At 42.7% G+C, this 26,409-nt stretch overlaps 1 protein-coding gene across 1 annotated transcript; it reads right to left on the reverse strand.

Annotated features, from left to right (window-relative positions):
• Positions 1–2,345: 2,345 nt before the first annotated feature.
• Positions 2,346–25,857, reverse strand: LOC141147929 (uncharacterized). The gene is made up of 5 exons (XM_073635088.1): positions 25,452–25,857; positions 22,292–22,475; positions 14,426–14,697; positions 11,586–11,743; positions 2,346–4,067 (listed from the first exon to the last, which is right to left on the reverse strand). The coding sequence occupies exons 1-5, from the start codon at positions 25,486–25,488 to the stop codon at positions 2,346–2,348; spliced, it is 2,373 nt and encodes a 790-aa protein (XP_073491189.1). The 5' UTR covers positions 25,489–25,857.
• Positions 25,858–26,409: the final 552 nt, after the last annotated feature.

Genomic DNA, 26,409 nt, shown 5'->3' on the forward strand with positions numbered 1-26,409 from the left:
TCAAAATAAATTGAAAGAAATGCTTGAAATATAACACTCTGTGTGTAACTCATCTACTATATATAATAAATGAGTTTCACTTTTTGAATTGAATTACTGAAATAAATGACTGTTTTGATGATATTATAATTTTAGGAGATGCACCTGTATATCACCAGGCGCTCCAAAGTGAGAGCAATAATTCTAGGGACACTATGGGTAATGCAACACTAATGACCTGTAAGAACTTTTAAAGAGTCGCCTAAGGACAATTCACTGTACCGAAGTTTGTCGTCATTTCACTGATAGGTGCATTTTAAAGCTTGATATGTTGGGCATGTTTACTCAGCACAACCTCATCTTTTAGATTTTATAAAAAAAATTAGGTAATATATTTGAGTTTTTTTACGATATATTTAATTTTAATGTATTTTTTACTCAAAATATGTGTTTAGTAAACAGCTGCGCTAATATCTTTTAGCATGAAAAGTTTCAACTATCTCCCTTTTTTTCTTAATAGTCATTGCTTTCAGAAAGTATATAATGTTTGGGGGGTTTTAAATAATTTTCAGGCTTAAAATGCGCATTTTAATACTTGTGCAAAAAAAAAAAAAAATTCAAAAATGTATCTAGCAGAGATGGTTAGAGGTTTACATAGGGGTTATAAAATATTAATTATTTGTATTAGGGTTATAGACAAATACTTTTTTTCCCATATAAAATATCATTATGGTTAATTAGTGTGTTATAATTATTATTATTACTATGATTACTATTACAACTAAAACTATATAGTTATACAGGAATATACTGATTAGGCTAGTAGTTCTCCTGCTGCTTGTCCTTGAATTTGGCATATCTTATGCTAACCCCTTAACACCATGGCATGGTATCAGAGCTCTCACAACCCGAGGCGTAGCTTGAAGCTTGTGGGTCCAGATGCAAAAGTTGACCTGCCCCCCCCCCCCCACACTGCCACCTGCCTCTTTCACTGTGCGGCAAGATACTTCCACCACGTGCCAAGATACTATTGCTGCCAGCTGCATGTGCACACAAATTAAGGGCAGGCAGGCCACACACTGACCTTCCGAGTGAAAGCAATGGACTTGTATGTAAAAGATGAAACTCAGAGGGCCTGGTATAGGCCCTGCCTGGTATGGGTGGGGCTTCTAACTTCCAGATTCCCATTCAAGCCCATCACCTTCACTCGGCAGCCCAGAATGTGTACTGCCTGCCCCAACTTCGTGTGCATGTGCACAGCTGAGCATGGCTAAGCAGGACGGGGAGGGAGAGGCTGCCCCTGGAGCACCATTGCAACCCCTCAAGCTCTGCCCATGCTCACGGCAGTCACATGATCAGGAGCCCATCCTGTGGGCTCTTGATCAGAAACCTTGACCTAGAGTTGTCAGTAACATCTCAGTTAGTTTGATGGGAGTTAGAAGCGAGAAAGCTCTCAGCACACAACTTTCTTCTGCCATGGATGCATCTGTTTGGCAGCTGGGCATCTAAGCCTACCTTTCTTGGAAATGCGTTTATGCTTTATGAGATCAGTAAGAGGTTGAGATCAATGACATGTATTGTCAGAGTTAATACTACCAGCTGTTACACAAAGAATTATCTAGCGGGCCCATCAAATTTTGCTATAGGGCCCAATGATTTGAAGTTAGGATAGCTGATAGGATTATAATTATAAATATCTATTGATCAGCAATACCCTTTGATCTGTTAGAAATTCAGGGAGCTCCTAAAATCATATGCACTCTTTTGAATATAGAACCTGCTGCGTTATTAAGATGCGTAGAGTGGAGGGTGTACTGCTGTTCTAACACACCTGGTCCTAGGGCAGTGATGGCGAACTTTTGCACCCCAGATGTTTTGGAACTACATTTCCCATGATGCTCAACTACACTCTAGAGTGAATGAGCATCATGGGAATGTAGTTCTAAAACCTCTGTGGTGCCAAGGTTCGCCATCACTGTCCTAGGTTGACTAAGCTGCTCATGTTTTGCGTTGTCATCTCAGGATGGAAAGTGTGTTACTGGCAGATTTACTTTAAGGAGCTCCTCAGTTTAAACAAACACCTCATATTTTCATAAAGCTATTTTTCTTATGTCGGCAATAGAAGACAGTGTGGTTGATTTAATAAAGGAATACAGCATGTTCACTTTACAAAGTGAGTTTTGTACTCAGCTCAGTGAATGAGGTGAAGCTGTAATTACTTCAATCATCTAAGCATGTATGGGCAAAAATACTATTTTCCTAAATTTTGCTTCTACATGATTGGGTATTCTTTGCAAAGTGAACATTCTCCACTCCTTTAGTGAATCAATCTCATTCTCTACATCAACTGAGATGGCAGGTTTTGATTATATTAATGTGAGCAGAAGAGTAGTTGGAACCAGGATCATCCAGTGATGGTGTGAAAGGCTGGATGTGGTGAAGCTTCCATCAGATGTTGTTCTAGGAACGACAGTGTTTGTATATTCAGTGCTTCCATTATTTGTTGGTCCAGGTACATTGGATTTTATATATTCAGTGCTTCCTTCATTTGTTGGTCCAGGAACATCTGTGTTTATATATTCAGTGTTTCCTTCAGTTGTTGGTCCAGGAACATCGGTGTTTATATATTCGGTGCTTCCTTTATTTGTTGGTCGAGGAACATCAGTGTTTATATATTCGGTGCTTCCTTCATTTGTTGGTCCAGGAACATCAGTGTTTATATATTCGGTGCTTCCTTTATTTGTTGGTTGAGGAACATCAGTGTTTATATATTCGGTGCTTCCTTCATTTGTTGGTCGAGGAACATCAGTGTTTATATATTCGGTGCTTCCTTCATTTGTTGGTCCAGGAACATCTGTGTTTATATATTCGGTGCTTCCATCATTTGTTGGTCGAGGAACATCAGTGTTTATATATTCGGTGCTTCCTTCATTTGTTGGTCGAGGAACATCTGTGTTTATATATTCGGTGCTTCCTTCATTTGTTGGTCCAGGAACATTGGTGTTTATATATTCAGTGCTTCCTTCATTTGCTGGTCCAGGAACAATGGTCGTCGTATAGGCATTGCTTTCTTCATTTGTTGGTCGAGGAACATCAGTGTTTATATATTCGGTGCTTCCTTCATTTGTTGGTCCAGGAACATCGGTGTTTATATATTCGGTGCTTCCTTTATTTGTTGGTCGAGGAACATCAGTGTTTATATATTCGGTGCTTCCTTCATTTGTTGGTCCAGGAACATTGGTGTTTATATATTCGGTGCTTCCTTTATTTGTTGGTTGAGGAACATCAGTGTTTATATATTCGGTGCTTCCTTCATTTGTTGGTCCAGGAACATCTGTGTTTATATATTCGGTGCTTCCATCATTTGTTGGTCGAGGAACATCAGTGTTTATATATTCGGTGCTTCCTTCATTTGTTGGTCGAGGAACATCTGTGTTTATATATTCGGTGCTTCCTTCATTTGTTGGTCCAGGAACATTGGTGTTTATATATTCAGTGCTTCCTTCATTTGCTGGTCCAGGAACAATGGTCGTCGTATAGGCATTGCTTTCTTCATTTGTTGGTCGAGGAACATCAGTGTTTATATATTCGGTGCTTCCTTCATTTGTTGGTCGAGGAACATCAGTGTTTATATATTCGGTGCTTCCTTCATTTGTTGGTCGAGCAACATCAGTGTTTATATATTCGGTGCTTCCTTCATTTGTTGGTCCAGGAACATTGGTGTTTGTATTTTCAGTGCTTCCTTCATTTGCTGGTCCAGGAACAATGGTCGTCGTATAGGCATTGCCTTCTTCATATGTTGGTACAGGAACATTAGTCGTCGTATAGGCAGTACTTCTCTTATTGGTTGTGGAACTGGTGTACCCTATATCGATGAGGTTTCCTCCACATGTTGTTGTTGGCTTAGGGATATCTGGCACATAACTGAATGGAACTTGCAGGTAAGTGCTGATCCAGGTCTGGTAGGCCGTCACCAAAGTGTACACCCCGGGGAAGTTGGGGTATGCGCAGCCTATTCCAAAATTCACAATTCCAACCTGGTACCATACGCCGCGGACATTACACACCAGAGGTCCTCCTCCATCACCCTGTAAGATATTGATAAAAGAAGAGGATTTTTATTTACCTGTTGTACCATCCATTCTTCTAATCTTCACTCTCTTGCATAGAAATAGTTTGTCGTATCTAGCATACAGTACTTACGGGTGTATTGAATGCCTAATCCCCTGTCCTTCTCTGTGGCTTTTTCCGCTGGCTCCTACATCACTACAGGACACAGTAGTGATGGGTCAGCAGTTTCAAACAAATTGCTCGACAGGGGACATATAGATGGTAAATGTGAAGTTTCGTCGGGTGGCTGTAGCTCCTGAGCTGAGCAAAGATCAGATGAGTGGGCAAAGGGATGAGGTGGGGCAGGGTGGGAATGGAGAGTGGGATAGTGGCCTGTGAATGGGGAATGTGAGAGTTTCCAACTCTTTTGTAAGTCATATGCATACATACATACATATGGGCAGGTGCACTCTATTCTCTCTACTGCAAGTGGTGCTCATCATCAGCAGAGGCAATGAAGGTGAAGGAGGAAGTAGAGAAGAACCTAGCTCCTCTATGGTTTCCTCGGTCACAGGGAGGCAACTATCCAATTGGATGCTGGCACCCCATGTGACTTTGGCAGCCATGTTGGATCAGGCAACGTCTGTTTAAGGTCCTGTCTCTCAGATTTGGTGCATAGTTTGTGAGTGGCCAGTATAGGGACAGAATACCTGTCTGTCAGGGACAGTGCCTAACTCCCACTTTTCTGCCACCACTAACACACAACTTTAGAGCCCCATTCCTCCAACACTCAGTCCCTCACAACTCCAGCCCCTGCATCCCGCACCTCCAACATTCCCAATTCCTCCATTTTAAGTACACAACCTCCCCCCACTACTCCCTGCACAGTCCTATTCACAACTAAAATACTAAATTCATAATTTAAGACACGCAAGTGGTGTGTTATCCTTTTTCTTCAGCTCCTTCTTCCCCTGAATTTTTGTCTCCCCACAGAAATGTTGATCCAACATACCCACTCATGGGAATCATTACCCCCAAATAGTACACAGCCATAGGTTAGTTTCTATTCAGTATATATATCTATTCTTCATATATACAATAACATTAATTCTAATGTTCCAATCATCTCCATATTGGTTAATGCCATTTAGTATATACACACTCATTAGCATAATGCATATATACCCATATTATCCCTTGCTTATATTTCAATTCTGGATACATGCTTTTTGTTTTTTATTTTTCGATCTGTATCCAATTTCTCATTCACCAAATGCGGTAACCAGCTCTCTATATATTGCTACACTGTATTACCAAAAGTATTGGGACGCCTGCCTTTACACACACATGAACTTTAATGGCATCCCAGTCTTAGTCTATTAAGTTCAATATTGAGTTGGCCCACCCTTTGCAGCTATAACACCTTCAACTCTTCTGGGAAGGCTGTCCACAAGGAATGTTTGACCATTCTTCCAGAAGCACATTTGTGAGGTCAGGCACTGATGTTGGATGAGAAGGCCTGTCTTGCATTCTCTGCTCTAATTCATCCCAAAAGTGTTCTATCAGGTTGAGGGCAGGACTCTGTGCAGGCCAGTCTAGTTCCTCCACCCCAAATTGGCCCATCAATGTCTTTATGGACCTTGCTTTGTGCACTGGAGCTCAGTCATATTGGAACAGGAAGGGGCCACCCCCAAACTGTTCCCACAAAGTTGGGAGCATGAAATTGTCCAAAATTTCTTGGTATGCTGACGCCTTAAGAGTTCCCTTCACTGGAATTAAGGGGCCAAGCCCATTCACTAAAAAGGCAACCCCACACCATAATCCCCCTCCACCAAAGGATTTGGACTAGTGCACAAAGCAAGGTCCATAAAGACAAGACAAGTTTGGAGTGGAGGAACTTGACCGGCCTGCACAGAGTCCTGACCTTGACCTAATAGAACACCTTTGGGATGAATTAGAGTGGAGACTGCGAGCCAGGCCTTCTTGCCCATCATCAGTGCCAGACTTCACAAATATGCTTCTGGAAGAATGGTCAAACATTCCCATAGACACACTCCTAAACCTTGTGGACAGCCTTCCCAGAAGGGTTAAAGCTGTTTTAGCTGCAAAGGGAGGGCCAACTCCATATTAAAGCCTATAGACTAAGACTGGGATGCCATTAAAGTTCATGTGCATGTAAAGGCAGGCATCCAATATTTTTGGTAATATAGTGTATATGTATCTGTTATCCATCCTTTGCTTTGATTGCTAGCCCTGAAGAAGGGGGATCTCAAGTTGGAATGATGTACATGGTCCTAATTTTTATTAAAGATCCATGAACCATATTTTAGAAGTCACATTTCTCTTTACACTGGGAGCTCATTCCTTTTTTTTTTAAGTCTACAAACTGAAACTACCTTAAGGTCGCGCAGAAAAGGCGGCATCCCAATCCCTGAAAGTGCCCATTGCCACCATCCATCAGTGGGCACTATCCACTGGAAGATATTCCTTCTATTTTGTCCACACGAATACCCACTCAGGACTAGTGACTAATCAAGTCAGTCCAGCGCGGTCTCCAACACAAGAGCCTAACATCAGGAAAAGGTTCCAAAGGAGTAGGGAAAGTGCAGGGACACTTCATTCTTCCTGGAAACCTTCTCATTTAGGTACATACCAGCCAGGCTGCATTCCGCTCCTCGAAACAGACGCTGTCAGCTTCCCTGAGACATACTGTACATCTACTGATACTATGAGTGTTCCCGGTCGGGTTGCCTTCCCACTGGACTTGTTGTGCATTGCTCAATTTCTCAATTTGCTCAATTTCTGTTACAATGTATTCCTGTTTTTGCACCTGGACTCTGAGTGTTTTTTACTTGCAGCACCTACACAGACATCATTTTGTAATGCATTGGATACTCTTGGATACTTTACTGTACTGCTACATACTTTTCATTGCTCTTAGTTCATACCTGCAGGAAGTATGGCCCCCATCCCCCTTATCACTGTGTCTGTACGCCCTCACCCACCCCTGCTTTCACTGTTTTGTTTTTATACCCTGTGACAGACTCACCCGGGACAGAGGCTTTTAGAGGGGACTGAATGCCAATCTCTTGCCTACCAATTATGGGCCCTGGCATTTGGGGGAACAGTGCACTTAGTGAGCTGTATGCCTGGGGACCCTTGAGGTGGTGTTACTTTGGATTCGGGTCCTTGTCCCCCAGGACACACAGACTCTGGGAACCCTGTGTATGCCATATTGAAAATGGTGACTGAGAAAATATATCTTGGATAGGGATGAGCCGAACACCCCCCTGTTCGGTTCGCACCAGAACATGCGAACAGGCAAAAAATTTGTTCGAACACGCGAACACTGTTAGAGTCTATGGGACTCGAACATGAATAATCAAAAGTGCTAATTTTAAAGGCTTTTATGCAAGTTATTGTCATAAAAAGTGTTTGGGGACATGGGTCCTGCCCCAGGGGACATGGATCAATGCAAAAAAAAGTTTTAAAAACAGCCGCTTTTTCGGGAGCAGTGATTTAATAATGCTTAAAGTGAAACAATAAAAGTAAAATATTCCTTTAAATTTCGTACCTGGGGGGTGTCTATAGTATTCCTGTAAAGGGAATGTTTGCCATGTTTAGAACAGACTGACAGCAAAATGACTGTTCAAAGGAAAAAAAGTCATTCAAAACTACTCGCGGCTATTAAGGAATTGTCGGTCCGACAATACACATAAAAGTTAATTGATAAAAATGGCATGGGATTTCCCCACAGGGGAACCCCGAACCAAAATTAGAAAAAAAATGGCGTGGGGGTCCCCCTAAATTCCATACCAGGCCCTATAGGTCTGGTATGGATTTTAAGGCGAACCCTGCGCCAAAATTTTTTTAAAAAATGGCGTGGGGTCCCCCCAAAAATCCAGACCCTTATCTGAGCACGCAACCTGGCAGGCTGCAGGAAAAGAGGGGGGGCGAGACCTAACGGGTGACCCTGCCCCCTCTGACATCACGGGAAAACCCATAGGGAAGTTTCCGTCATGTCCCCGTGTGTCAGAGGGGGCGGGGTCACTGGGTGGCCCCGCCCTTTGTTATTTAAGAAGTGTCAGAAGATGAGAAGCATCCCATTATGAATGCAGAGCAGCCCGAGAACGAAGAAGGGAAGAAGACGCCGTTGAGGAAGATGCCAGACGAGAACACCAGAGCAAGAAGCAGAGGATCGGAGGAAGAAGAAGATGGAGGAAGAAATGGAAGGAAGATAGAAGAAAGAAGATAGAAGAAAGAAGGTGGAAAGGAGAAGACTTTAAATAAAGGAATTGTCAAAAGCTGTCTCTTGTCATTTTTAACATTTTTGACACTTTTTTTGTGAAATGGTAGGGGTACTTTTGTACCCCCTTACCATTTCACACAGGGGGGGCAGGATCTGGGGGTCTCTTGTTAAAGGGGGTTTCCAGATTCCAATAAGCCCCCCGCCCCCACCGGGCAAGGGTTGTGGGGATGAGGCCCTTGTCCCCATCAACATGGGGACAAGGTGCTTTGGGGGAACCCAAAGCACCCTCCCAATGTTGAGGGCATGTGGCCTGGTACGGTTCAGGAGGAGGGGCACTCTCTCGTCCCCCCTCTTTTCCTGCAGCCTGCCAGGTTGCGTGCTTGGACAAGGGTCTGGTATGGATTTTTGGGGGGACCCCACGCCATTTTTTTTTAAATTTTTGCGTGGGGTTCCCCTTAAAATCCATACCAGTCCTGAAGGGTCTGGTATGGATTTTGAGGGGGACCCCCACGCCATTTTTTAAAAAATTTTGGCACGGGTTCCCCTTAATATCCATACCAGACCTGAAGGGCCTGGTATGGAATTTAGGGGGACCCCCACGCCATTTTTTTTTTAAATGTTGGTTCGGGGTTTCCCTGTGGGGAAATCCCATGCCGTTTTTATCAATAGCAAAAAGTATTAAATAAGTAGGAATACTGGGCTCAGACTATAGCTCCTAAAAACCAAAGCCGCAACAATAAACCATCTAATATCTAATGGTAGTAATCAAAATAATAAATAAAACAGTGGCACTAAATTAATATGCAAAAATTACTAGCATATATAATCTTAAATTGATATGAGTGAACACCTATAAGTGCACTAAAGAATCAATAATAACAAAAAAGTGAATACAAGTGACTAAAAATCAATAAGACAAATCGAAACATCAATGAATATTCAAAGTGTCCATAAAGTAATACAATAAAGCGTGTCTTCCCTTAAATGGGAAGGGCTAATATATGTGTAATAAAGTCCACAATAACAAGGTCTTGATGATGAACTCTGGTATGCGACTCTATATATGATGACTCTTACCAGAGATGATGGACCCCCTAAAGAGTTGAACATCTGAGACAACCTAAGACCGGAGATATTGGAGGATCCTATGTCCCTGCAGAGGGCTAATTCTGCCTGCTCGTTCGACCTCGCTCTTTAGGGGGTCCATCATCTCTGGTAAGAGTCATCATATATAGAGTCGCATACCTGAGTTGCTTTTCGTTTGCTGACATTGAAGCACAGAGTTCATCATCAAGGCCTTGTTATTGTGGACTTTATTACACATATATTTTTATACACTAGCCCTTCCCATTTAAAGTGGGGGTCCACCTATCTATCGTTTTTTTTTTTTTTTGAGTTCATTCACAAACTTTTCTTCTCAGCATTACATACTCACATATTGTGTGTAATATGTCCGCCTGTGTCAGATTTCGTCGGAAAGAATAACTTATATTATTCACTGCAGGTGGTTTCCATCTTCATTGTGGGCATTTGAAGCCCACAAGCATTTATTTCCTGGATGTGGTGAATGCTGTGCTCCCAGCATTCACCGCTCGTTCCCGCACATGCTCAGTGGCATCCTGGGAAGCCTGAGACTAGCTCCCAGGAGTCTAGGAGAGGCTAGAAACACGCCTACTCCCACGGGAGGAGAACCAGGAAGTGCAAAGAAGAATAGAAAAATAAAAGGTAATTACGGCGATTTAAATTTTTTTAAACGGCATGTCAGCATCTAGGCAAGGAAGAGAATACATACAGATATTGTTAAAAATTTGGGTGGAACCCCGCTTTAAGGGAAGACACGCTTTATTGTATTACTTTATGGACACTTTGAATATGCATTGATGTTTCGATTTGTCTTATTGATTTTAAATCACTTGTATTCACTTTTTTGTTATTATTGATTCTTTAGTGCACTTATAGGTGTTTACTCGTATCAATTTAAGATTATATATGCTAGTCATTTTTGCATATTCATTTAGCGCAACTTTTTTATTTATTATTCATTTTTATCAATGAACTTTTATGTGTATTCTCGGACCGACGCTTCATTAATAGCCGCGAGTAGTTTTAAATGACCTTTTTACTTTTGAAATGTCATTTTGCTGTCGGACTGTTCTAAACACGGGAAACCTGTGCCCCTTTACAGGCATACTATAGACACCCCCCAGGTACGACATTTAAAGGAATCTTACACTTTTATTGTTTCACTTTAAGCATTATTAAAATCACTGCTCCCGAAAAAACGGCCGTTTTTAAAACTTTTTTTTGCATTGATCCATGTCCCCTGGGGCAGGACCCGGGTCCCCAAACACTTTTTATGACAATACCATGCATATAAGCCTTTAAAATTAGCACTTTTGATTTCTCCCATAGACTTTTAAAGGGTGTTCCGCGGCCTTCGAATTTGCCGCGAACACCTCAATTTGTTCGCTGTTCGGTGAACTGGCGAACAGCCAATGTTCGAGTCAAGCATGAGTTCGACTCGAACTCGAAGTTCATCCCTAATCTGGGATTACTTAAAATGGGACAGTAATATTTATCCACAATATCTCCCAGGATATATGTAAAGACTATTCTTGGTTTGTTTGATTCTGAACTCAACATGTTAGTTGAGAGAGCTGATCACATTGGCCTCTAGAACTGTGTAGGAGCCGGACAGTCTACTCCTACTATAGTTTGTTAATGACTAGGCTGAGAAGGGGGGGAGATCACTGTTTGTATTGTTAATTGTAATTAGCTCCTGCTATTGTGAGAAGGTGTCCTGTGTTTATACTAATGTGTGAAGCTCGGTGACAACAAGTCTGACCTGTAGTGAAATCCTGATTAATCATAACAATGCTCAGGAGGGCATGGAGTCACATTGGCTGCTTTAAGGGATTAGTTAATTAGCTCCTGTTAATTAGGTTTCTAGTTACAGTTCTTGTTGTAAGCCTGCTGTATGTATTTGTGTGTCATCTCAAATAAAAGAGTCCATGTTCAGCAACTAAACAAGTATTGTCTTGTTTTGTGCTTGTGAGCGGTTGGAAAATCTGATATCTATACCCAGACTGGGAGGAAGCGGTATATGACGAAAGCACTCAAGCGGAGTGAGGGACGTTCCGTTACATACCCCCTCTCACAAAATGCACCCCAACCCTCTCAACTCCAACCCCATCCTCCCCATTGCTCTCACCACTACGCCTGATGCCATGCGTTGCCCCCCCCCCTTTCTGTGAAGAGATCCAGACCTAATGGTGAGCCATGCTAGAGCGCTCTTGTTGTCACCCACCTCACAGGAGTCCTTTTGCCCATCCTTGTAGCCAGCACAAATCTGATCATACTTGATGTTGTCGGTACTTCCGGCATTGGAATACATTGTCTGACATGTACTGCGATCTATTAGAGGAGTCATGACCTTCTGGAGGGCCCCATTTAAAGGTGGACTCCCTGGTAATGAAACATAGACAAAAAAATAACAAAGACATTTTCATTAAGGCTATACATTGATGGTTCACCTTTAAAGCTCAAGTCTAGGAAAACCTGTGATAATAACTAGCAAAGTTGCTTCACTGTATAACATTCTAAAATGCTTAAAAAGTAACACTGAATTGTACTGTGTAATTGTGATTGTAATTGGCAGTTACAGGGGTCATTTAAGTAGTTGTAAAGCCACTGTGTAAACTACATACAATCCCCAGTGTTAGATAAAGATATTGGGGAACTGGAGAAAGTGCAGAGAAGGGCAACCATAAGATAAGATAAGAGGCATGGAGGAGCTCAGCTATGAGGAAAGATTAGAGGAATTGAATGTATTCTCTCTTGAGAAGAGGAGATTAAGGGGGGATATAAATAATCACCATGTATTAATACATAAGGGGGGGGGGGTATGATCACCTTGTACAAATATATAAGTGGTCCATATAGTGAACTTGATGTTGATTTATTCACTTTAAGATCATCACAGAGGACACGGGGGCACTCTTTACGTCTACAGGAAAAGAGATTTCATCTCCAAATATGGAAAGGTTTCTTCACATTAAGAGCTGTGAATATGTGGAATAGACTCCCTCCAGAGGTGGTTCTGACCAGCTCAGTAGATTGCTTTTGATTATTTCCTAAATGTACATAATAACTGGGTACTAACATTTATAGGTAAAGTTGATCCAGGGAAAATCTGATTGCCTCTCGGGGGGATCAGGAAGGAATTTTTTCCCCTGCTGCAGCAAATTGAATCATACTTTGCTGGGGGGTTTTGCCTTCCTCTGGATCAACTGTGGGTATAGGATTGTGTATATTGGATTGTAAGGTTGTTTTTTGTTTTTTTTCATGGTTGAAGTAGATGGACTTGTGTCTTTGTAACTATGTATAAATACGAAGGGTTAATATATGATTAGAGATCGTGTAAGACCTTCTATACTGTTTCTCTGGATTAGCGTATACACTGCTTATCTATGGCTTATGTCACATAGTTTGAAACCCATTTGTATATTGTGACCACATGTGAATGTTTTTATGTGGATGTGTTTTTTTTTTTTTTCCTCTTCCTTTTTTATTGTTTCTTTTGTAAAAAAATACAAAATTACAATAAAAATTATTATAAAAAAAAGGATCCTCTCCCCACTGTATAGTATTTTTTATTTTATTTTATAAATGTGTTTATTATTTTTTTTTTGCTTTGCCCTATGTATGTGCCCTGCTCTCCATGCCCCCTTTTATGACACTAATCTTCCTGTTCAGCCCCGTACACATGATTGGACTTTCCAACGGGAATTGTGTGATGACAGGCTGTTGGCGGAAAATCCAACCGTGTGTATGCTCCATCGGACAATTGTTGTCGGGCTTTCCGCGGACAAATGTTGGATGGCAGGTTTTCAGATTTTCCGCCAACAAATGTGTGTTGTCGGATTTTCGTGTGTACACAACTCCGTCGGACAAAAGTCCAAAGTCCAAATACGCATGCTCGGAAGCAAGGATGAGCCAGAAGTGATCGGTCTTGTAAACTAGACTTCGTAATGGAGAATTAACATTTGTGACGCTGCAAATTATGAGATCTCCAAATACACAATTCTCTTCTTCTTTAATGGGATAATAATGAAGCTGCTTTGCTGGTGATACTGATGGAGTTATTGCAAACAAATTTTCAAAGTCTTTTTTTTTTTCTAGTGATATCAAGAATAATATTATTATGTTTTTTTTTTTTTTTTTTTTTATTTGGGCAAGTTACCACAACAAGTTACCGTAGTTTTTAAGATCAAAGATACAATTATGTTGGTGGCCCTTGTCAATTTTACATTGTATTTTTTTACATTGTAACTGTCTACTCCCAAACTGTCATTTGAAGTAAAACACACAGCCAAGTATTATTCTACACAATTTTTAGTGTGAAAAAAAACAAATAAAATTAGATTTGTTATCTGCCAATAGAACTTAACCAAAAAGTGCATTCTATGCATCCAAAAATATAGAAAATATACCAAATCAAATCATTATTATTCAACCAAAAAAATTATGTCAAAGCAATAACTCCAAGGCCAATAATAAATAACACATTGTCTCCTCTGATTCCGCAACATGTCTGCTTGACGAACGGCCATTCAGAAACGAACTGAAAAGCACAAAATGAAAAGCGCTCAATGAAAAACGCGAAAAGAAAAGCGCGAATCAACACTCACCAAACTTCTACTAATACGAAATTAGCAGAAGGAGCCCAAAGGGTGGCGCTAAAGAGCTGAAAAACACATAGTATGTCACTACGTTCGTAATTGTTGGCCAACATTTGTGTGACCGTGTGTTTGCAAGACAAGTTTGAGCCAACGCCCTTCGGACAAACCTCCACAGATTTGTTGACCAACAATCCGATCATGTGTATGAGGCATAGGTCTGAAAATGGGCAAAATTTATTAATAAGATTTGTCCCCTGCCTTCTCCTCGTGGCCCTTAATGGGATTAGCTTCTAAGTTTAAGGTGTTGTGAATTTCATGCAGTATTCAACAAACTGTTTGCAATTCAAACTGGGGCAGATTCCGCCATCACTAATTGGTATGATGTATTGGGTGTAAGTTCCAGGTTTAGATTCTTAGCATGGATAATGAGTGAAATCACTTTTGTCTTATCATTTCATGGACTCACCTCCAAAAGATGTTGTGCCCCAGCCGGTCACCCAGCACTCCAAGCCACAGGGGAAGGTGGTGGTGTTAGATGGCAGACAGATTGATCTGATGTAGTCAGTATCGGTGACAGGTGAGGCCAGCTGTACCAGGGCGATGTCCCCGACGTCTCCAGTGCCTTTATAATTAGAATTGGGGATGATATCCCTTACATTGGCAACAACTGTTTGAGGGCCAATCACACCCAGCTGGTACATGCCCAAGTAAACTTTATATTTCCATAGCTGGATAGGACTGCAGAAAGAACAGAACAGTAAAAAAAATGTATCATTGAGGAACCATCTGCTGCACTGCAATGGAGTATCTGCACTTTAAATGGACTTCAGTTCCTAAAAAAATGTGAAACAATCAATTCAGAATTAGTGTTTTTATGAATGGCCTGTATGTACACAAGCCCAGTGTTTTGAATGTATGTAGGGTCAGGGCTTTTTTTTTCAGGGGGAACGCAGTTCCGGTACCTCCAACACTGAATGTATTTTATGGCAAGGTGTACTGGAGGGTCTATTGATGCTGGCTGTTGGGGGATCTAATGTCGCTGGTGGGTATCTACTCATATGGGACTCAGGGGCGCCGCCCCCCAAAATCATGCGTCTGGCCTCTAATCTACATGTAGGGCGCTGGACGCATGGGTTCCAATGGGTTTTTTTTTATTTTGAAGCACGTGAATAGAGCCTGAGGCTCTAATTGGCTTCAAAAAAGGGTGGGATGGGGGCGCAGAGCATTGCACCCCGAGCCCACCCACTTGTGTGACAAAAGTGAATTAATATTGTCTTCCTGCTTCTTATCCAGCCAATCAGGAGGCAGGCCCTGAGACCCGATTGGTTGAGAGGAGAAGCACAGGCTTCCATTCTCCTTCCTCCCTTGGTGTGCTGCACATCATCCAGGCATGCCTGACCCTTTGGCTCGGCTCCCCTGCTCTCCAGTCCCGATTCCCACAGGGGAAAGTGTGAGGATGGTGAGGCAGACGGATGAGCTAGCAATGGGGGGATTTGGTGAGGGGGCCAATCGACCAGGGGGGGTGGCAGGTGGTTTGTTTGCCCCTCCCAATATGGAGCACCAGCTGTCACTGGATCTACTGTTGCTGGGTAGGTCCATTGTTGTTGGCTGGGGGGTCTTATGTTGCTGGGGGGTCAATTGTTGCTGGGAGAGATCTACTGTTGAGGGAGAGGTCTATTGTTGCTGGCTGCTGGATGGTCTATTGATGTTGGCTGCTGGGAAATCTGTTGTTGCTGGGGTGGTATTTTGTTGCAAGAGGTCCATTGTAGCTGAGGATAGGTCTGTTGTTACTGGGGGGTCCATTGTAGCTGGGGGGGAGGTCTGTTGTTACTCGGGGGTCTATTGTAGCTGGGGGGAAGGTTTGTTGTTGCTGGGGGGTTTATTGTTACTGGGGGGGTCTATTGTTGCTGGGCTGGGGTCTTACAAATTCCATACAAATTACTTAGTGGCACAAATTGATACATAGTTCTGTATTCTCTAAAATGGAAGGTACTGGGAGGTGGATAGGGGGTGGAAGCCAAAAGACAGTGCTCGGAGGTGGGTAGGGGGTGGAGCCAAGAGACGATGCTCGTAGGTGGGTAGGGGGTGGAGCCAAGAGACAGTGCTCAGAGGTGGGTTGGGGCGGAGATGAAGTGGGACTCAGAAGGGAGGAGTTCCTGCACCAATTCTCTGAAAAAAAAGCCCTGTGTAGGGACATAAGATTTCATTGTAATGCTACATCACAGTAATCTCTTTTGATATCCTGGAAGTGGAATGCAATTGTATGTATGATGTAAACAAGTGCAACTTAAAAAGTTAAAATGTGCTGACATGGAGCATGTTTATAGGAGGAGAGAGCAGAGTGCTAGAGAGATGAGCTCATCACAGTGCTGCTTGTCCTTTCACTGTCCAGTCACAGCCTGGAGACCAGCCCATGACAGCCTAGACTCAAAGAAGTTCTGTTTATGGACAGCTCTGGACTGAAAGTGACTATTGCAGCAAAAAAAAATACCTTTTTATTGTACCCTTTAGGGCTCATGCACACTGCAGCTCAAAGAAGCTCAAAGAAGCGACTCCTACATGCTTTTGAGCTTTTTTGAGCACAATTTTTTTTTCTGCCTGGAAACTCCCCTCTATGTTAGCCAATGTGTCCATGCACACTATAGATTTTTCATGAGTTTACAGGCATATGCTCCTACAGGCAGAAAAAAAAAATCCCCCACCAAACTTGTGTTTTTGAGAGGAACTTACTAGCAGAAGAGACGCCTAAATGCCCCAAAATGTGTAAAAAAGCATGCCAGAGCATGAAAAAGCTGGAGGAATCACAAAAAAAAAAAATAGGAAAACTGAGTTGAAGGGAGGGTTTGTAAAAAAAAGTTCAAAGAAGCTCAATAAAAATGTGCAAAAAGCCCAAAAAAGTACAAGCATCTTTAACCGCTTGCTGACCAGCCGCCGTCATTATACTGCGGCAGGTCGGCACGAACCCACGAGCCGTCGTAGCTGTACGTCGGCTCCTTTAAGCGGGATAGCAGGTACGCGCATGCGCCTGCTGCACTTCGGGGGTGCCGATGCTTGTGGCTGCCGGCCACGAGCGATCGCAGGCACGAGAGGCAGAACAGGGACGTGTGTGTGTAAACACACAAATCCCTGTTCTGTTCTGTGAGGAGAGACAGATTGCTAGGAGCTAGTTAGGAACCACGATCTGTCATCCCCTCTAGGTCAGTCCCCTCCCCCTACAGTTAGAAACACACACAGGGAACACAATTAAGCCCTTGATCGCCCCCTAGTGTTAACCCCTTCCCTGCCAGTGACATGTTTACAGTGATCAGTGCATTTGTACAGCACTGATCGCAGTATAAATGCCAATGGTCCCAAAAATTTGTCAAAAGTGTCCGATGTGTCCACCATAATGTCGCAGTCCCGATAAAAATTGCAGATCTCTGCCATTAGTAGTAAAAAAAAAAAAAAAAAAATTAAAATGCCATAAATCTCTCCTCTATATTGTAGACGCTATAACTTTTGCAAAAACCAATCAATATACGCTTATTGAGATTTTTTTTTACCAAAAATAAGTGGAAGAATACATATCGGCCTAAACTGAGAAAAAATTTGCTTTTTTAAAAAAAAATTGGGGATATTTATTATAGCAAACAGTACAAAATATTGTGTTTTTTTCTAAATTGTCGCTCTTTTTTGTTTATAGTGCAAAAAATAAAAAATGCAGAGGTGATCAAATACCACCAAAAGAAATCTCTATTTGTGGGGAAAAAATGACATCAATTTTGTTTGGGTGCAACGTCGCGCGACCGCGTGTTTGTCAGTTAAAGCGACACAGTGCCGAATCACAAAAAATGGCCTGGTCATTCAGCAGCTAAATCTTACCGGGGCTGAAGTGGTTAAGCTGAAATAAAAGCTCAAATGCCTATAAAAGAGCCTTTTTTTGAGCTGCAGCGTGCATGAGAGCATTTATTTATTGATTTATTTTTATTAGAGTTCTGCTTAATAAATGTGTAATTTCTTTATGCATTTACTTTATTTTTTGTGTCTGTATGTATTGCATCTTTTTAGTATGATGATTTTTAGTACATTTTGTATTTTAATAGCAACTTTGAAAATGTTAAGAGACAGTATCAAATGCGTACATCAGGTAATAAAAAAGAAACATTTCCCCCTTTTAGAAGCAATTTTACACCATGGGAGTAAAAGTAGCAATTTTTTTAATTATTAAGAAACAATTAACTCTTTTGCTTTTTAGTTATTTTCTGTATTTTACGGTTATATGTGAAGAAATTTAAATTACCAGTAAAAAAAAAAAATCTGCGGTATTTTTACATGTTATTTCCACACCCTTCTTACACCTATTGCCTAAAACACCTCGAGTAACAATAAACTACACTCATGATAGACAAAGGAATACTGGTCATGGGGGCACTTGTAAGGAACTCCTATTCCATTTGGGTGACATTATATTTTTTATTTTTTTCTGGCATGTTGGTTATATCTTTTACTTGGATGTTATAAATGAGTAAATACAGCTGGATAAAACAAAAACGGTATCTGTCTTCATTTCACACCGCAAAGAAACAAAATGTACTTATTTTAAAGTGTGTGTGTGTGTGTGTGTGTGTGTGGGGGGGGGTTTCTTTTCTATACTCTCTATATATATATATAAACTGGCAAAATAAATGTGTCCCCCCACACTCATATAGCAAGGAGATCTACACTAATACACTTCGCACTCCAGCAGTATTCCATGCAGCACCCCCATTACACTGTATGCTCCCCCTGAACATATATATATACACACACACTATGTTGTCAAAAGTTTTAGGGTTCAATATTGAGTTGGCCCACCCTTTGCAGCTATAACAGCTTCATCTCTTCTGGGAAGGCCGTCCACAAGGTTTAGGAGTGTGTCTATGGGAATGTTTGACCATTCTTCCAGAAGAGAATTTGGGAAGTCAGGCACTGATGTTAGACGAGAAGGCCTGGCTCGCTTTGTGCACTGGTCCAAATCATTTGGTGGAGGGGGGATTATGGTGTGGGGTTGTTTTTTCAGGGGTTGGGCTTGGTCCCTTAGTTCCAGTGAAGGGAACTCTTAAGGCGTCAGCATACCAAGACATTTTGGACAATTTCATGCTCCCAACTTTGTAAGAACAGTTTGGGGGTGGCCCCTTCCTGTTCCAACATGACTGCGCACCAGTGCTCAAAGCAAGGTCCATAAAGACATAGAGTTATACATTAAGAGTTCCCTTCACTGTAACTAAGGGGCCAAGCCCAACCTCTGAAAAACAACCCCACACCATAATCCCCCCTCCACCAAATGATTTGGACTAGTGCAAAAAGCAAGGTCCATAAAGACATGGATGACCGAGTTTGGGGGTGGAGGAACTTGACTAGCCTGCACAGAGTCCTGACCTCAACCCAATAGAACACCTTGGGGATGAATTAGAGTAGAGACTGCGGGCCAGGCCTTCCCATCTAACATCAGTGCCTGACCTCACAAATGAGCTAATGGAAGAATGGTCAAACATTCCCATGGACACACTCCTAAACCTTGTGGACGGCCTTCCCAGAAGGGTTGAAGCTGTTATAGCTGCAAAGGGTGGGCCAACTCAATATTAAACCCTACGGACTAAGACTGGGGTGCCATTAAAATTCACGCGTGTGTAAAGGCAGGCGTCCCAATACTTTTGACAATACAGTATATATATATATATATATATATAGTATCTCACAAAAGTGAGTACACCCCTCGCATTTTTGTAAATATTTTATTCTATATTTTCATGTGACAACACTGAAGAAATGACACTTTGCTACAATGTAAAGTAGTGAGTGTACATATTGTATAACAGTGTAAATTTGCTGTCCCCTCAAAATAACTCAACACGCAGCCATTAATGTCTAAACTGCTGGCAACAAAAGTGAGTACACCCCTAAGTGACAATGTACAAATTAGGCTTATTTAACCATTTTCCCTCCCCGGTGCCATGTGACTCATTAGTGTTACAAGGTCTCAGGTGTGAATGGGGAGCAGGTGTGTTAAATTTGGTGTTATTGCTCTCACTCCCTCATACTGGTCACTGGAAGTTCAACATGACACCTCATGGCAAAGAACTCTCTGAGGATCTAAAAAAAAAAATTGGTCTCACCATGGTCAACCAAAGAAGTTGAGTGCACGTGCTCAGGGTCATATCCAGCGGTTGTCTTTGGGAAATAGAGGTATGAGTGCTGCCAGCATTGCTGCAGAGGTTGTAGGGGTGGGGGGTCAGCCTGTCAGTGCTCAGACCATATTGGTCTGCATGGCTGTCGTCCCAGAAGGAAGCCTCTTCTAAAGATGATGCACAAGAAAGTCCGCAAACAGTTTGCTGAAGACAAGCAGACTAAGGACATGGATTACTGGAACCATGTCCTGTGGTCTGATGAGACCAAGATAAACTTATTTGGTTCAGATGGTGACAAGCATGTGTGGGGGCAACCAGGTGAGGAGTACAAAGACAAGTGTGTCTTGCCTACAGTCAAGCATGGTGGTGGGAGTGTCATGGTCTGGGGCTGCATGAGTGCTGCCCGCACTGGGGAGCTACAGATCATTGAGGGAACCATGAATGCCAACATGTACTGTGACATACTGAAGCAGAGCATGATGATCCCTCCCTTCGGAGACTGGGACACAGGGCAGTATTCCAACATGATAACGACCCCAAACACACCTCCAAGATGACCACTGCCTTGCTAAAGAAGCTGAGGGTTAAGGTGATGGACTGGCCAAGCATGTCTCCAGACCTAAACCCTATTGAGCATCTGTGGGGCATCCTCAAATGAAAGGTGGAGGAGTGCAAGGTCTCCAACATTCACCAGCTCTGTGATGTCGTCATGGAGGAGTGGAGGAGGACTCCAGTGGCAACCTGTGAAGCTCTGGTGATCTCCATGCCCAAGAGGGTTAAGGCAGTCCTAGAAAATAATGGTGGCCACACAAAATATTGACACTTTGGGCCCAATTTGGACATTTTCACTTAGGGGTGTACTCACTTTTGTTGCCAGCAGTTTAGACATTAATGGCTGTTTGTTGAGTTATTTTGAGGGGACAGCAAATTTACACTGTTATACAAGCTGTACACTCACTACTTTACATTGTAGACAAGTGTCATTTCTTCAGTGTTGTCACATGAAAAGATAGAAGAAAATATTTACAAAAATGTGAGGGGTGTACTCACTTTTGTGAGATACTGCATATGGGCCCCTGTAGCATCCCCAGCTCGGTGACAGCCATGTGCAGTGATACCCCCCCAACTGCTCTCCATACAAGCTGAGTGACAGGTCCTGGTCCCGCCCCTACTCTTTTCATACAGACAGAGTGACAGTGTCTGGCCCCGCCCCCTCCTCTCCCCGTAGAAGGTGAGTGACGGTCACTATCCCCGCTCTCATGCTCCCATTGCTGTCCCCCCTCCACCTGGCTGCTTTATTTTCAAATATTTTTGGGCGGGAGGTTTGGGGAGAGAAGAGAACAGAGAGAGAGAGAGAGAGCATAGGAATCGGTGTGGTGTGACTGGCTGCTGCTGATCCCCCCGCCCGAGGACTATGATCAGATTATAGAACTTCTTCCTCACCCCTCTCCGCTTATCACTTTCCCTGCACCACTCTGTACACCATTTAGATGGAGAGGATGCTGAACGACTTCAGTTCCAGCCGGACCTGCCACACTGCTACCCTGCGGACTGAGTCTGCTGAGCCCTGACCCAAACTGTTGTCCTTGGTCACCAGACAACAAAGAATCAGGCACATAGCTATGCTCAACTGTGAGTAGTGAAAAGGAAGGGGTAAACTCTGGCCACTGCTCCTCATCTCATCAGACCAAATGAGGGGCAGATAGGCACACCCTAATCACTCCGTATGCATTAAGGTCAGGCCAGTGACCAGGGACAGAGAAAAAAGCAGCAATGGGAGCGCTGATCCAATGAGTTAAACCAACACGGGGGGGGGGGTACCATCCCGTGTTGGTTTAACTCATTGGATCAGCGCTCCCTTTGCTGTTTTTTTCTCTGTCCCTTGTCACCAGCCTGACCTTAATGCATAAGGGGTGATTAGGGTGTGCCCAGACACACCCAGCACACCCCGTGTACACGCCTATGCTACCTATCACTCACAACTGGCAAAATTTTGAATGAGGGATCAAAGAATATTACTTAAACAGTGGATATTTATTGTCTGAAAATTGCTGATTACCATCAATGATACAAACTTACTAATTGGACACTTTATAAAAGATAAATACTGTACTGGTGTATTCAAAAGAAGAATTACTGGAGCTTGCTGGAAGAATTGGTCTATGAAAGTAATATATTATACTCACCGTGTGATGCAATGTGCCGCGGTCAGAACCCACTCTGGTGAGATCAGGGAGCCCCCACATCTATGGGATCCTGAATATTGCAGACTGACCTGCCAGGGCCATGCTTCAGTCGCATCTGTACCGCCAACTATCCGACTGGACGCTCTGGGGGCACCGCACACTGAAGCACTGAGAGCATTGTGGGCTGAAAAAAATGAATTTGAATTTATAATTTAGTACCTCTTTTTTAAACAAGTTTCAAATAAAAAAAGAGTTGAAGCGGTTATAGCTGCAAAGGGTGGGCCAACTTAATATTGAACTCTACGGACTAAGACTGGGCGTGTAAAGTGTAAAGGCAGGCATTTCAATAGTTTTGACAATATCATGTAATACAATTAGGGATGAAAAAAAGTTAAGAGTGTTTGTTTGCCAAAAATTCATTTGTAGCTAAAAGTTTAATAAACTAAACCATCTTAAATACATCCTACCCCCATCATCCTGCATTGTACCTGTTGCTGAAAAAAAAAAATTCCTAAACCCCCCCCACAGGAAGTCCATTCAATTTCCTCGTCCAACATATCTCTCTCCTTTGCTTTATTAATTATAGCTATAATGAGAATATTAACTATCTTTGGAACCTTTATAAGAGCTTTTCTTTCATTCTAAGTGAGATGGTATAGGAGCCTAAATTGAGTTGTCCATCACTAAACTTTGCCAAGGCTTCTAAGTCCTTTCCACACAGTGGTACCCAGATCCATTTTCTGGGACAGGATGCGAATATGGAATCTCTTCTTCAAAAGGTTTTGTAAGGGAATTATTGAAAAATTAATTCAAGGTGATAAATCCTCCTTTTTGATATTTACATCAATTGAAGATATTAAAATTAGGGTAGAAAAAAAGTTAAGAGTGTTTGTTTGCCAAAAGTTTTTTATTGTGGCTAAAAGTTTATTAAACCAAACCCTCCTTTCCTGCCTGGTATCTATTGCTGAAAAAAAAATCCTACCCCCACCAAAGGGAAGTCCATTCAATGTCCTCAACCAACATATCTCTCTCCTTTGCTTTATTAATTATAATTAGATTAGTAATTATCTTTGAACCCTTTATTTTTTCATTCTAAGTAAGATGTTATATCGCCTAAACTGAGTTGTCCATCACTAAACCTTTGCCAAGACTTCTAAGTCCTTTCTACACTGTGGTACCCAGACCCATTTTCTGGGACAAGATGCGAATATGGAATCTCTTTTTCAAAAAGTTTTGTAAAATAAATCCTGAATAATGTACTCATGATGATAAATCTTCCTCCTATTTCATATTTACATCAATTGAATATATTACAATTAGGGATGAAAAAAAGTTAAGAGTGTTTGTTTGCCAAAAAATTCTATTGTAGCTAAAAGTTTAACAAACTAAGCAAAATTCCTACTTCGGTCAAGTTTTGATAAGAGCAGAATCTGTTAATTTGCAGCAAAATAAATATATTTGGAAGCACCCAAGGAGCTGGCCATCATCATCAGTCCAATGAGCCGGCCATTGTCATCAGTCCAATGAGCCGGCCATCTTCATCAGTACAATGAGCCGGCCATTGTCATCAGTCCAATGAGCCGGCCATCGTCATCAGTCCAATGAGCCGGCCATCGTCATCAGTCCAATGAGCCGGCCATCCTCATCACTCCAATGAGCTGGCCATCATCATCAGTCCAATGAGCCGGCCATCATCATCAGTCCAATGAGCCGGCCATCATCATCACTCCAAAGAGCCGGCCATCGTCATCAGTCCAATGAGCCGGCCATCATCATCACTCCAATGAGCCGGCCATCGTCATCAGTCCAATGAGCCAGCCATCGTCATCAGTCCAATGAGCCAGCCATTGTCATCACTCCAATGATCCGGCCATCGTCATCAGTCCAATGAGCCGGCCATCATCATCAGTCCAATGAGTCGGCCATCATCATCACTCCAATGAGCCGGCCATCATCATCAGTCCAATGAGCCAGTCATCATCATCACTCCAATGAGCCGGCCATCATCATCACTCCAATGAGCCAGCCATCGCCATCACTCCAATGAGCTGGCCATCGCCATCAGTCCAATGAGCCGGCCATCATCATCAGTCCAATGAGCCGGCCATCATCATCACTCCAATGAGCCGGCCATCATCATCAGTCCAATGAGCCGGCCATCATCATCAGTCCAATGAGCTGGCCATTATCATCACTCCAATGAGCCGGCCATCATCATCACTCCAATGAGCCGGCCATCATCATCACTCCAAAGAGCCGGCCATCGTCATCAGTCCAATGAGCCGGCCATCATCATCACTCCAATGAGCCGGCCATCGTCATCAGTCCAATGAGCCAGCCATCGTCATCAGTCCAATGAGCCAGCCATTGTCATCACTCCAATGATCCGGCCATCGTCATCAGTCCAATGAGCCGGCCATCATCATCAGTCCAATGAGTCGGCCATCATCATCACTCCAATGAGCCGGCCATCATCATCAGTCCAATGAGCCAGTCATCATCATCACTCCAATGAGCCGGCCATCATCATCACTCCAATGAGCCAGCCATCGCCATCACTCCAATGAGCTGGCCATCGCCATCAGTCCAATGAGCCGGCCATCATCATCAGTCCAATGAGCCGGCCATCATCATCACTCCAATGAGCCGGCCATCATCATCAGTCCAATGAGCCGGCCATCATCATCAGTCCAATGAGCTGGCCATTATCATCACTCCAATGAGCCGGCCATCATCATCACTCCAATGATCCGGCCATCATCATCAGTCCAATGAGCCGGCCATCATCATCACTCCAATGATCCGGCCATCATCATCAGTCCAATGAGCCGGCCATCATCATCAGTCCAATGAGCTGGCCATTACCATCACTCCAATGAGCTGGCCATCATCATATCTGGGAATTGTCTGTCTAAGATTTCTATGCCAACCTGAAGATTCCTGAGATCATTGTAAAAGGGGTGAGGGGGGGGCCTCACCCCTTTTACATTGATCTCAGGAATCTTCGGGTTGGCATAGAAAGCTTAGACAGACAATTATTCCCAGATATGATGATGGCCAGCTCATTGGAGCCCCAGTTTTCTGTGGTTGGACTGTTTCTTTGGTAGTCCTCCCTGAGACCTCCTAGGGTCAGTGCAGAATTTCTCAGTGAGCTGCTTACCTGTAGCAAGTAGGATGAATAAAGTAAGCACTCCCATTCCGGCAGAGTGGAGGATGTTCAGCAGCAATCTCTCTCTCTCACGAATCTGTGAAGAGCACAATTTTCTGAATTTATATTATATTATACACCTTTTCAGCTACGTCATTCTTTTTTCCAATAAAGTTTTTATTTGTTTTGCAAGAGCAGAGCACGTTATATAGAACTTTAAATATAGTTTTTCTGTTTTACTCTTTTTTTTTTTTTTACAAAACTTATAATTCTGCACCAGTTATGAATGGATAGACAAGTCACAGGTGGGGTTAGGGGAGGCAGGAGAGGTACAATGTACAATTGGGAAGGAAGGTCACTAGCAGCAATTCCCTATATGCTTGTTTATGGTTGCTAAAACTTTTTTTGCTTATTAAAGTTTTTAATGGCTTTACAAGAGCAGAAAAATGTGCCATGTACAAGTCATTCCATCTCTCTTCTTGTTTATATGATTCATAGTTTCCATAACAGTTTTGAGGGGATAGGCAAGACTCGGGTAGGACCAGGGAACTTAGGAGGGGAAAAGTAAAACCTGGAAAAGAGGCCCGCTAGCAGCAGTTCTCCTTATGGTTTTTCAGTGCTAAGCATATGACACCTGTATATATATATACACTATATTGCCAAAAGTACTGGGACACCTGCCTTTACACGGATGTGAACTTTAATGGCATCCCAGTCTTAAGCTGGATACTCTCTATACAATTTTCGTTAGGTTTTTTTTCTTTTAGATTTACCAAAACCATAAAATATGAGGTCAAACCTAAACACTTTCAATTTGCATGCAATCAGGAAGGCCCTTGCACTACATAGTCGAAGGCAGTGGCGGCTGTGTTTTTTTTTTCTGGTGGGGGCGGCAAATAATCCACACGCCGCCACAACCCCTCGGTTGGGTCACAGATGGCACCCAACCCCCAAGGGGGTCACAGACAGT

The sequence above is a fragment of the Aquarana catesbeiana genome, linkage group LG06, assembly GCF_042186555.1.
Source record: "Aquarana catesbeiana isolate 2022-GZ linkage group LG06, ASM4218655v1, whole genome shotgun sequence".
NCBI lineage: Eukaryota > Metazoa > Chordata > Amphibia > Anura > Ranidae > Aquarana > Aquarana catesbeiana.